General features: G+C 46.9%; 1 protein-coding gene across 1 annotated transcript in view; it reads right to left on the bottom strand.

The window, feature by feature from the left end:
* Nucleotides 1-3,927: 3,927 nt before the first annotated feature.
* Nucleotides 3,928-13,594, bottom strand: part of LOC144135302 (uncharacterized) — a 32,024-nt gene continuing 22,357 nt past the window's right edge. The window contains exons 13-14 of the mRNA XM_077668012.1: nucleotides 5,213-5,329; nucleotides 3,928-4,163 (exon numbers count right to left, since the gene is read on the bottom strand). Coding sequence (XP_077524138.1) covers nucleotides 4,011-4,163; nucleotides 5,213-5,329 — 270 coding nt within the window. The 3' untranslated portion in view covers nucleotides 3,928-4,010. The remainder of the gene's footprint in view (nucleotides 4,164-5,212; nucleotides 5,330-13,594) is intronic.

Raw genomic sequence — 13,594 nt, 5'->3', positions numbered from 1 at the left:
AACTTCTTGACAAGTTGTCAGGTTTTACCAGAAATACACCGGAATTCCTCGATCATAGTTGACTGATTCGGGAAAGTACCCTCCCCAGCCTCCGTTGATGAATATTCGGTATACACCTGAGACCTTATATGCGTGAATAAAAAATGTAATTCAATGCAGCGTTGAGCACACTGAAGAATTGCTCACACGTACAATTCCAATATTTGAGCTCAGCTCGTCTCGAGTATTATCCAGAAAGTATTTCACTCATCATCATCATAAACCTGACAACTCCCACTGCAAGAAAAGGCCTCTATCATACGTCTCCTATTAACCCTGCCCTTTGCCAGCTGCGGCCACCGTATCACCGCAAACTTCTTAATCTCATCAGCTCACCTAAATTTTTGCAGACCCCTGCTACGTTTGCCTTCTTTTGGAATCCACTCCGTTTCCCTTAAAGACAATTGGTTATCTTGCCTTCGCATTACATACAAGACCTAAGCCAATTTCTTCTTCTTGATTTCGACAAGGATGTCGTCCTACTTCAGACCCACTAAGCCCTCCTTTCGTCTCTTAACGTTACACCTATCATTTTCCTTTCCATTGCTTGTTGCGTTGTGCTCAGTTTAAGTTGAACACATTTCGTTAGCCTCGATGTCTTAGCCCAGTAGGTGAGTACTGGCAAGTTACAGCTGTTATATACTTTTATCTTGAGGGATATTAACAATGTGCCATTCATGAACTGAGAGACCCTGCAAAGTGCTCTCCACCCATTATCTATAAGTGCGAGGGAACTATTACGATGGCCTAACCCCGAATGCAATCTTGCAATGTGTGTGGGTTTCTAAAGGTATTCTCAGTTAGCTCTTATTCCCACCCATTCCCAATCCCAGCTTCTGAATTCCTCCTGTAAATTGCTGCCGGCGAGTCGCAATGGTGATATTGTGCCTCATTGCCTGACACCCTTCTTTCTCGGTATTGCTGACTTTATGGAGAACTATGCATGATAGCTTTGCCGTCGTTATACATATCTTCCAGCATTTTTTGCATGAGGCTCATCGACATCCTGATTTCGTTATGCCTGCATGACAACTCAGGTTTCGACTGAGTCAAATGCTTTCTAGTAATCTGTTGAGGCTATATATAGCGGCTGGTTATATTCTGCACATTTCTCTATGACCTAATTGATACTGTGAATGTGGTCTATTGTCGAGTATCGTTTAAGAGATCATGTCTGATCATTTAGTTGATTGAAGTACAAAGTTGTCCTGAGTCTATTAGATTTATTAGCTTGGTAAATATTTTGTAGGCAACAGACATTAAGTTGATTGGTTTGTAATTTTTCAAGTCCTTGACGTCCCCTTTCTTGTGGATTAAGATGATGGAGATTTTCCTGGCTGATGTTGGTTGGTCTTAAATGAGCACGGACACTAAATTTTTCGTAGCGCGTTTTCTTTTATGCAGTGTCGAGTAAGCCAGTATATGCACGTTAAGACAGTCTATGCAGTAAGACAGCATATGGTCGTTGTGAGTTTGTCCGTTTGTCCTTCTGTCTTTCTGTCTATTTCTCTGAAGCCGGTTTTGTGGCAGACTGCTCACCTGCCCACCGTGTAAGGGGGCAACCCATTTATTCGTGACAGGCTGGCATTTTTAGTGAGGTAATTGGGTGTCTTCTTTTTGTAGGTTTTTGGTTGTTTTCTTTTCCTTACAGCGTTTGCGACTACTGCAACAACATCGGCAGGCAAGCCAGCTTTCCTAAGTCCTTGAACCTGAGTGTAAAAACACCCAGTTACCGAAACAAAATGCACCAGTAGAAAAACAGAAAAGGAAGTTTAAAATAAAGCTTTATGTACACAGTCTCTTGCACAACTTGAAGAAAGTGGCAGAGAAATTTTGAGTTGTTTCCAGCACCCCTTAAGATGACAAGGCCATGAGAGAGAAAACAATAGAGTATGTAGTAAAAACCACAGGAAACCGTGCGTTTCATGAACCATTGACATCGTTTATCAGCTCCCTCATCGCTGTGGTAGTGTGTACATTGGGCGGACGGGGATATGTCTAAACATAAGGCTGGGTGAACATGCCTCTTCTCTTCGTCTGCAAACTGGTGAACACTCGCCAAAGCCCTGCAAGAGATGCGCAGGTTTCTTCGGCTTTCTAAACCGTACTCAAATTTTAGGACGTGGTAAAGACCTAATGGCGAGGGAAATCCTGGAAGTTTGCACATGAGTCTTCATGAGCTTTCGCTTTTTTTTTGTTCTTTTACCGCCTGATTTTTCAGTTATCATTGTTTTTTGCATTCTTTCTAGGTTGGCGCATGCGTGTAGTTGCTTAGTGATAGGACGTTTTTTCGTTGTTTTCATTCAGTAGTAAGCATAGCGCCCATCCTGTCCTCGCCTTTGTCCACTCAGAACGATAAGTTTTCTTTGAGCAATGAATGGAACGCTAATCCGCTGTGCCACACAACCGCAGAGAGGTATTACTTCTTATTCCGCTCTTATTCATTCTTTTCATATCTCTGGTATATGCTCATTAGGTGGTGCTGGTAAGCCGGAAGCTTTAGGACTCCGCCACGCAACCAGAATAAGATTCAAGAATTCAGGAAGTCCAAATTCAGGAAGGATTCAGTCAGGAATTCAGTCAGGATTTAGGAAGTCGCAAATTCCTTTGTGTCTTGCTGTCTCGCCAGTGAATTCCGTACGCTCAAAAATGCAGCTACAACTTCTCGCTTTGCATCGTTCCTCATGCGTCGGCGTCATTGCCCATTGGCGAAAAATCCCGACGGAAGGAAATAATTAGTAGAACTGAGCTTGAGAAAATTGGTATAATTTGGATGTTGATGGTAATCGAACCGAGGACTTACTGGTTGCGAGACGGGCATGCCACTTATAGGCCACGAGGACTCGTTGGTTCAAGCAGAATAATAGTGGACCTGGTGAATTGCGTTAGCAGCAGGTACTTAAACGTATATGGGTAATTATGAAAGTGGAAATTAGAAATAGCGTAATTGAGCGGTAGATGCGAACAGGACCAGTTAACGCTATCGCGTACTAGTATTAAACGTGAAGCTTAATCATCCTTCAATTTTTTTGACAACCTCTACACCATAATAATCACAGTATTGCACCGTTAAGATGACAAAATAGCGCTTTACGGCTAGAGATTTTTCCTATCAACAACACTCTTTTATAAGAAATTCTTCCAAAATCGATGCAGCAGTCAAATAATTTATAACAGAATGAGACGTCAGGATTGTGAACGGTAATTTATAAAACGAAAGTAGCGCCCCCCCCCCCTTTCCACTCCATCTGCCTTGGGAGAGAGAGAAACAACTTTAGTCGCCTGCAGAACGACACCATGACTAAATGGTGCCGCGACGCGATCCCTGACGGCTTCTCAGCGGGTGGTCTATAATAAACTCCAGCGCGTGTTACTCCCACGGTCGGTCGCCCTGAAGGGCAACGTTCCGTCGGTTTCGCTCGGTCTTTGTATTTCAAGAGCCGCCGAGACCTGCTGGACGGCCCAGGTTTGAATTTCGTGGTCATAGCATTCCGCCGCAGCCTTGGGGCGAAAACTCCAGTGAGGCTCTTGAAAAGCAGCACAGATAGCAGCAAATATTGGCAGAGAAAAAAACCTAAGGCACTGCAACGTTTACAGCTTGGCCTAACATCTTCAACGAAATTCCCTCAAACCGAAGTAAATAGGCCTAACCCCGGTCTTCTGGTAGATGTGGCACTGGAGCCATTTCAAGCGCGATTAGGGTTTTGTATCTGACTGACATGGTGTTGTGCGCTAGATTTTGTTAGGTTAGAATGTGCTTTAAAATTCTCAACTATGGTATATAAGAGCCTGCGCCCGTTCGAGCAGGAGTGCAAATGAAACTGGTCAGACGCCGTAGGTATCGCAAACACAACAAAAACATCAATTCTGTTTCACATCATAGCCGGTTATCTGAAGAAATCCCCTCTCCCCACAGTGATGGGGAGCGTGGCTTGCCCTCCCGCAGTATCCGGGCGATGGGCGTGGCTTGGTCAATCAGGGATGTGGAAAAGGTCGTTCCTGATGATCTTGAGCCTCAAGAACGGGTCGGTCTCGCAAGAATTCGTGTAGTCTCCCAGGTGCACGTTGTTCACCAGCCAGACCATGTTAGACCGCATGTTGGCGGTTTTGTTCATACTATCTAGCTGCGAAGACAATCGGCGAAATGCTCAGAATGCATGCTATGGAGTAGTAAAGCAAGTGAAAAATACGGTGCACATGTGAGCTTTCACAAAAATGAGAAAAAAACATTCAGAAGAGGAAAGTCACATTTGTACTGAGAAATTGTATTGCCTTGGCCAACGTGTAAGCCACAGCCAGGGGAGAAATGTTGCTACTCTAAATCGATATAGAGGGGCCGAGCTGCTCATGCGAAAAAATTGTGACAATAGATGAAAAGATATTACGAAAGTAAGCACGTGTCAGCTCCAATTTCTCGTAATTCACGTATTTATATTCGTTTAATATGTACGTTTTATCTGTCTGCCTAACTATCGGTATATATACAAAGACGTCAAGGAGACTATGTTACATACGTGGCCACCTATTGAAGGCACCCATTAACGTAAGGAAATTATTCATCTACTATTCGTCCGTCAAAATATATAACTGCTTTCAGTTTTAAGCCCCGCTAATCACTGCTTAACATATCTGCGCGGCTCCCTATTACTTCTAATTCTCTTCCCCCCACGTAAAAATTCGATAAATCAGTCATTTCACTAAGTTTTTAACGCAACGACCTACTGTAGTGCCCTTAGATATCCCTTCTTGTATCACCCGAAGAGAGGCAAATTAGGCATCTGCATTTGGTTCTGCAGTAGTTAAATGTAATGACCTTCGGAGTTGTGCTTTTATACAGACTAACTCCGTATAAACACTTGACAGAGTGTTAATCGCGTTAGAATTAGGTTAGTTTAACAACGCACTAGATTCAATTCTTGCTTTGTATTTTTTTTCGATTCCTATAAATCTTCAATACTTTTTTATTTCGCTATACTACTGGTCCGTTCCCAATTATTCGTCACTGCAGTAGCTATCTTCCCATGTATTTTGGGCGGTGGGATTGTTAATATATTCCGCTTTTTTTTTCGTCGCATTGATTTGCCACATATTTTCATTGATTTGTCTTGCGTGCATCTTCATTTTGCTGTTAAAAAAACCCAAATTAGTGAAAGGCGGTTCAGCGTCAACTTACTTTCTGCTGCATGGTATACTTGCTGTCCCAGAAGTAGATGAGGTAGTCAGATTCAACAGTCCGCCCAATCATGATGCCGCCTGCTAAGAATTTGTAGTAGCCCCGGTTGTTGCAAACCTAGAAATGATCGGCGAGAACACGAGCGATGATTCTTCTTCTTCTTCTTCTCCTCAAGTAATATGGCACATACCCACGTGGGGGGGATTGGCCAAGGTATAGAGTAGAATGCCAATGAAGCATTTGCGCGGGGAAGGAAACGTCAGAAGACTGAATCAAGATAAAAAAATTGGAAAAATAAAATGAATTCAAGAGGTATGAGTCATCCGGAATAGAATCAATCTAGCCTTTTTTGGACATGCGAAAGAATTTTGTATATAGCTAACAAGATAATCAATTAGTTGCACTTATGTAATCGTGAAGGTAGCCGCATACACTGCTTAACGGGAATCCCTTGGCACTCGCACCGAACGATATAAGAACTGTAAGAGACAGAGGCAGTCCTAGTCTCGAAAGAGGAACCTCCAGATATTGCTTTCTCTGAACCGCGAACCGCCGGCAAGAGAGGAGAAAATGATCGATAGATTCAACTTGCCCACATGATACACAAAGGTTTGTCGCAGCGAACCCGCACCTGCATAAGTACAAGTTTAAGTGAGGGATTCTACATCGCAGGAGCGTCATGGACACTTCACAAAGCCTTGACTTACACCACCGGATATTCCATGGGTACTTTAGGTGTTGAAAGTCCACGGTATTGAGCAACGGATCACTCAAAGTGGCTGAAATATGTTGGCACCGCTGGAAACGTGAAGCTGCTAACAGAATGAGGTGAGGGACGGGATATATTACAGGTGCGCTGAGAGCTGACCTTGCCAATAAATCAGCCACCTCGTTAAAATAGACGCCTGAATGCCCAGGTACCCAGACCAAACGGATCTCGCGCATTGTGCTCGGAACAAAAAACCTAAGTGAACGAGTCAAGAAAGATTTTTCCGAATTTTGGAGAGAGACAATAACTGAAACGCAGTCTGTAAGAATAAGAACCCGTGCGACATGTCTGGGAATTTTGAGAAGAGCCAAACCAATGGCCAAAAACTCTGCGAAGAATATAGGAGTATAATCAAGGATACGAACGGAGTAGCTCCAAGCTAGATCCTGTGAATATATGCCAATCGCCGCCTTCTCACCGCTGCCGGAGGCATCAGTGGAGAGAACAGTATGATGTGGAAAATTCTGTAGGTGTTCAGAAAGAAGACCATTTAGGGTATGTGCGGGCATATGCTACGCATGGGACGGGAAAATAAAATCGTAATAGAAGACGGGATCAGCCTGCGTGTCAGCAACTCGTTGCAAGGAGATCAGATCAACCTAAAGCGGAGCTAGCAGATTCTGCGTGAACCTAACTTGCGGAAGCTGATAACGTGACCAGTGATTAGTCAAAAAAAGGTTTGTTTGGGGTACAAAAATTGGAATACTAACGCCTGGGGCCGGGTCAAAAGACTTGAGGAAAGTACGCACTGTTAGAAGTTGGAAGCGGGAATAGAGGTTGGGGATACGGGCTTCCAGATAAAGGACAGCGTTGGAAGCTGATTTTGGGAGCCCGAGGCATAGCCGTAGGGCACGCCTTTCCAGTAAGGCTAATGGCTGCAGCTTGTAGTACGCGCTACCAGAGAACAAGGGGCAACCAAATTCCAGAATCGGTCTCATATAAGCCTTATAGAGCAACAGTAGCGTGTCACGACGCATGCCAAACTTTTTATTGCCAACTCGGGTCAAACGGCCCAGTGCATGTTCCCCTTTAATAACATTATTCTTAATATGGTGTCGCCAGTCCAAATTTTGGTCATAAGTAACACCTAGGTATTTAACCGACTCCACCTGCGGAATTCGAGTGGAGCGGTAGGCTAGCGAGATGTACATAGGAGCGTCGGGTGGAAATACCAGCACGCCACATTTGCTGACATTAAGTGATAAATTGATTTGGTCCAACCAGACTTCAAGAGCATTCAGATATGCCTGCAAATACCCGTAGAGCACATGAATATCCTTTGCTGATGCGAAAAAAACATATCATCTGCGTATACATAAACTGTAACGTTAGGATGAATGGGGATGTCCCGAACTAATATGTTGAAAAGCAGCGGAGAAAGAACAGAGCCTTGCGGCACACCTCTTGATTGACCGTAGGTGTTAGAACAAAAAGATCCGTCTCTACAGAAGAAAAATCTATCTTTTAGAAATTCACAAATCCAGGCGTAGAGGTAATGCGGTGGTTGTAGTTGAGAAAGCTTGTTAATGAGGACTGTGTGCTCCACGCTGTCATAGGCCTTCGCAACGTCAAGCGTCACCAAGGCCGAAACTTCTCTCTGGCGCATTGAGAGTCGTATTCGGCTCTCGAGATCCACATGCGCGGACCATATGGAACAGCCGCGACGAAAGCCAATCTGTGCGGGGCTGAGGCCGTTAATATGATGAACATGCTTTGTGAGGCGACTGTGTACTACTCTTTCTATTAGCTTTACTAAATTTGAGGTTAAAGCAATCGGCCGAATATTGTCTAATTGAAATCCATTGTCTGCATTTTTTAAAAGTAAAATTATTTTCGCAATTTTCTAACTTTGAGGAATCCAAGAGGTTTCCAATGACGCAATTACAATATCTAGAAGGTGAGTTGGAAAGTCATGCGCTAAAATTATTAACATGCCCACAGTAATCCCGTCAGATCCCGGAGCAGCAGAGTGCATCTAGGAAACAATTTGCAGGAGCTCCGACACGTCGACCTCAGGATAGTCCGAGCTGGGGGTGAGAGTGTGCAAAGGTTCTGCTTTCTGTACCTGGAAACGTAAGGCCAGCCCCTGCGCGATGCGTTCAAGGTTTTGCTTAGCCTCCTGCGGAGACATTACCATTGACCTTATGCGATTGGAGGCCGGAGAGCTGTTATTCTGCGCCATGAATCTATAGAGAGCCTTCTTATTCTGGGGTTTTGAGAGATACGTGTTTAAATTTTGATTATAATCCTCCTTTGCCTTTTTAATAGTTCTTTTGAAACATGCAGAGAACTTATAATTTATCTAATTAGCTGGGCTCTGATTTTAGGAAAGGCTTTTCCAGGCTGCTTTTCTACGACGATAAGCTTTCTCGATGATGGTCTCTGTGCCTTCTTTCTCTACAGCAAGCACGCGCGCAGCATTATGCACGCGACTACGGAATATTGGAGACAGCGGGGCAAAACGCCACGCAACTTCTCAAATTAGTGCCCTTAACTTTTTCCGTTCACAAGTAGCAGCAAACAAATATTAGGTCTTCTTGCTATTTCCCAGGCATAGCTTTTAGTAAATATGAAAATGCCAGCAAAAGCAGAACATTGTCATATTTCACATTTTGGCCGGTCCACTGGGCCACAATTTAAATGCAGTAAGAAAATGACACTCTTGTAATGAGATCAAGACAACTTGCCATCCAAGTAGGCATTATTTTTTAACCTAGTTGCATCACATTCACTCCATATTGCTGAAAATAAGATTTTATGTTTAAAAGTTAGGTGGTGCTAAGCGACACATCGCTTTCTGTCACACACTCCGCTAATGGCCCAGCGAGGGATCATAATGGAACCGGACCCAATGTTCAAAGAATGCCTCCGGGGAGCCAGCGGTCCTTTAAAGGGCATCTCAAATGATTTCGATAGACATATTATAGTGAAACAAACAGCTTCTCTTGAATTAATGTCCACAGAGACGCTTCACTGCAGCGACAAGGATCGTCCGAGTTCAAAAGCATTGTTGATTTTGTTTTGTTTATTGACATTAGCCAGATAAAAGCAATAATTATAAAACAGCCTTTATTGGTAGGAGCAGCTCGGTAAGGAAGGTTAGGCACTTCTGCCACTCCAGCTACGGCTCATATTCCCACTTGCAATAGGCCGGGATGGAAAAAAGTGAGGAATCGTGGTGATTTGGGGGCACAACAAGACGCATGAGTAGTGGTGCGGTTTAAAACGAGACACGCTGACTGTCTTGCGCCCACGTCGTCCCAGATCTGGCGAGGGTGCTTTTGGCTCGACGGCGTAGGTAACGAGAGAAGAGCGCTGAAGGACGTGGTAGGGTCCGTGGTACTGAAAAAGTAAGTTTGAAGAGAGGCCAGGGGAGGCAGAAGGCACATGGATCTAAAGAAGGCATGGCGAAAAAAAAACGGTCAGCGCATTGAGAGTTGAAGAAATGGTATTTATGGCGCCCCTGGTCGTCAGGCTTGAACGACCAGTAGAGCTGCCGGCACCCTTCAGGGCATTGGGAGCCTTCAAAAACGGTTGTCGACTCCAATGAACCAGGCAGGTAAGGAAGAATGGTGTCAGGTGGCGAGGATAATTCAGAGTCGTAGATGCGGCAAAATGACAAGAAACCACTAGTGCTCCGTCCAGCGGTGTTGTACTTGCGCTACTGGCGTGCGTGTGGATTTGCGTTGGAGGATTGGGACCAAATTGACGAGGGCGCAACGACCTGAACGCACCGTCACTGCCAGGACTCCAGCTGGAGAGATCGCTGTTACTGCAGAGAAGGGCAGTCAGAGGTTGGATGACTGAAACTAAATTGAGGATAAATCTTCGGAAACAGGAGAATACCCTGATAAACTAGGTTCCTTCATCGTGAAGGGTCACGGGAACTACAACAGCACGCAGGTTTTCTGGGTCAGGAAGCAAACAGTCCTTAGATACGACGTGGCCTAAAGTCGTCAACTGGTGGGCAACGGCGAACGGGTTTCGGTATTGATCTGATGCCTAACAGCAGATGGGCAACAGCTGATGTGGGGCGCAAATGGTGGTGGGAAAAGTCAAGCGAGGAACGAGGCTCGTCTTGCAGAGCCAGAAGCTGGGACTTTTCCGGCAGAGTTGATTTGAGACGTGCGAGCGGGTGAAGACGCTCAGGGGACGGGATTAGTAGAGATTGCAAGGAGTAAGTAAAGGCACCGGGGAGGAGCAGGAGTTTTCGTCTGCGAGGGCTGGATGTAACCCTGGAATTTATAGGAAATAAGAGAAAAGGGCTGCAGGAATGGATTCAGGACGGGACAGGCGCTGCAAGCGGCGGCTAAAGTAACCCCTGCGAACGGCAGGGTTAGAAAGTGGAGTGACACGCAGTTGTCGGTCAGGGCGAATATGACAGGTCTTTAGGAAGCCGAGTCCCAGGGAGCAGAGACTAGAACACTTCACGGAGAGATCGCGGACTCGCCAGCCACAGTAAGTTTGGTGCTGTGAGTGTGGTAGTGCCCACAAGGTCTTCGCTGAGTTGAAGAAGCAGGGAAAGAAAGAAAGAAGATGGGAAAGAAAGTCACCGCCTATGATGGCATCGAGAGATAACGATGAAAAGACGATAAATTCAATGATATACAGAACGTCCTAAATTGCGACCCTGGGCCTACAAGCACCCAAAGGCATGGTGAGTTGAGAATTAGTTAACCATTGAAGGTTTTGTAAGCTTTCGCAGGTAGCCGCACAGTTACCCGCTGAAGACGTACAGAGCTGCGTGGGTAAATAAGGGCGAAAGCATAGGGTGCCCTTGGCAGAAACTGGGATCACGTTCGACGGAGTAAGTCGAAGCCTTGAACTGGTCGACCAACTCAGACTTCTTGTCTCCGGAACTATGGTGACTAGTTTTGCGGTGGTGGAGGGGGATGGCGGCGCATCAGGGAAACAGAGCGCCAACGGGAAGGTGGGAAACAGCGGCAAACCGACGGGCTGCGATGGGAGAAGACGAGGGTCCAGGGTGCGAAGTGCGGTTAAAAGGCTGTGGAGTGGTGTAGGGCTTGGCTGGAGGGTCTGCATAGGCTGCAGTGACGCCTCACGTGACCGGCAGTGCCGCAGGCATAACCAATACAGAGGTTGTCCGGTGTGCGCCGTAAGTGAGATCGTTGGAGTGATGGCCCGGCAGACGGAAATGAGTCGACCGCTGTGGAGGCGGAAGAAAAAAGAACGCTTCTGCTGGAGCTGTCTGGCGGCTTAGGCGTAGATAAGCGGTGGTGGTGGTGAAAAGCATTTATTAATCTATATGTACAGAGAGGTGTGCGGGGAGAGGCCCCTAGTGGGTCTCGCCACTTACAATAGAAGGCCGAGTCCCTCATTCCGGGATCCCGTTGGTCCTGGAGGCTGCGCAGGTCTGCCGAATCAGGGCCTATTGGGCCGATAGTTCGTGGCAGCCGAGCAGAGCCGCCTCCCAGTCCTCTCGGGTAGAGGAAGGGGTGATGGGGGGGAGAGAAGGATTTTACCTGCATGCCTAAACCATGTGAAAGGTGTCGGCTACCTCCCACAATGACAAGAAACCAAGTGCTTGAGAACCGCCGGGCACAGCAGGGTGTTTGTAAAGAGCCTAAGAAGAGTTCGTTCGCAGCTTTACCCAGTCCCTTCATAGGAACCGGGTAGCGCTGGTTTTTTGGCGCGATAGGGCTCAGTAATGTCTTTAAAAGAAAGAAGAGGGATGTGATCTGGGTTAAGGTCCGCCCAAGAAACGCCTGGTGCCCGGTGAGTGCGCCGGCTGCGTCATGGGCGGCTTCGTTACCTGGCATGCCTTGGTGGCCGGTGACCGATGAGACCGATGAGCGATGAGTTGTATTGCAGTCGCGAGTAGTCTGGTGAACAATTTGGTGAGCAAGTGTAGCGATCAAACCGAACTCAATGTTACGACATGCTCCGCGAGAGTCTGTGAGGATGAATTTAGACTCGGGACGGGAGGCTGCGAGTGCGATCGCTACCCCCTCCGCATGAGTTGAGCTGGGCGCTCTGAACGAGAGGCTATCCACCTGTTTTCCCTCGTGTATGACTGCAGCCATGTACCATTTCCCCTGGAGTGGTAGGGGCCTCCAATGTCGACGTAAAGACCATAGTGGCGGTGCAGGGCATCCGCCCGCGCCTGGCACCGGCCATTATGGTCCTCCTTGTTCATCGTAGTCGGAAGGGGCCGAAAGTAGAGGGCGCGTCTCCATAGTTCGGGCACTCGAACCCATTCCATCGTATGGTGGTCATGTCTGATATGTAACCGGTCCAAGAGGCGGCGACCGGACATGGTCTGAGTGAGACGCGTGTATTGGTTAACGAGATGCGCCTCGCGAAGTTCCCGATAGGTGTTCACCATCCCCAACGTGAACAGTCGCGCGTTGGAAGTGGAGGTCGGGAGGTCGATGGCTCTCTTGAAAATTTTGCGGAGTACAACCTCCAAGCTATCTTCGTCATGTTTCCGTAAGCAGAGGTAAGGAGTCTTGTACAGTACTCGACTAGTTACGAAGGCATGGGCGAGTCGCACCGCATCCTTACTTCGTAACCCTCCTCGGTTGTTGGAAACGCTGCGAACCATTCTGGCCACCTGGTCGCCGACTTTGCGGAGTTTGGCAAGGGCCGTGTCTGCCTTGCGATGCTGATTAATGAAGAGGCCGAGTATTTGCAGCTCCTGCTCTTCACGGATTGGGACGCTGGCGAGAGAGAGAGCTGAACGGAGATTTTACATTTGGGAGAATGTCGAATATGCACAAATTCAGACTTGGACGGGGAGCACTGGAGGCCGCAGTACGTAGCATAGGGATATACTGTGCTCGCCGCTGCTTGCAGGCATTCCTCCATCTCTCCTATGTTTCCCGTAGTAGCCCAGATGTTGATGTTATCGGCGTACAGTGCATGCTGAACACCGCCGACACTCACCAGCTGTGCCGGGAGGTGCATCATGGCAATATTAAAAAGAAGCGGGAACAACACAGCGCCTTGTGGTGTGCCCCACATTCCCATCTCAAACGGGCCGTACTCAGTCTCTGAAAGCGTATATATGCCAAGCGGTCTGTTATGAAATGTTTGATGTACTTGAATGTACGTGAACCGCAGTTGGTCTGGCTAAGATGTTTTAATATGACGGCGTGTTTAACATTTTCAAACGCACCCTTCAGATTGAGTGCTATAGGACTATCTTGTCATTGTGTGAGTGTTCTATGGGTTCGAGAACCTCGCGATGAAACTGTAAAAGTATGTCTTGTGCGGACTTATGAGGTTGGAAGCCGAACATGGTGTCGGCGGAAGTGTTCTTGCTCTCGAGATATTCCGAGGGGCGGTCATGGACCATCGTTCCATCATATTCCTACGCATGAAGTGAAAGAGATGGGCCGGAAATTGTCTGTGTTTACAGGTTTCCCCGCCTTAGGGATAAAGGTTAACAATGATGTCTTCCAATCGGGTGGCAACCAAATGTCCCCGGTCCAAATGGCTTTGATATATTCAAGTAGGGTTTCGTATGCCCGATCGGGGAGGTTTGCCATCAGTTTGACTGTGACCTTATCCCTCCAGGGCGCCGTCCCCCTGCGCATTTTGGCAAGAGCCGCGCGAAGGTCGTGAAGCTGGAAAAGCTGCTCCAGTTGCGG

This window comes from Amblyomma americanum, chromosome 5, assembly GCF_052857255.1.
Source record: "Amblyomma americanum isolate KBUSLIRL-KWMA chromosome 5, ASM5285725v1, whole genome shotgun sequence".
Taxonomy (NCBI): domain Eukaryota; kingdom Metazoa; phylum Arthropoda; class Arachnida; order Ixodida; family Ixodidae; genus Amblyomma; species Amblyomma americanum.
This window is presented reverse-complemented; position numbering and strand designations above follow the sequence as displayed.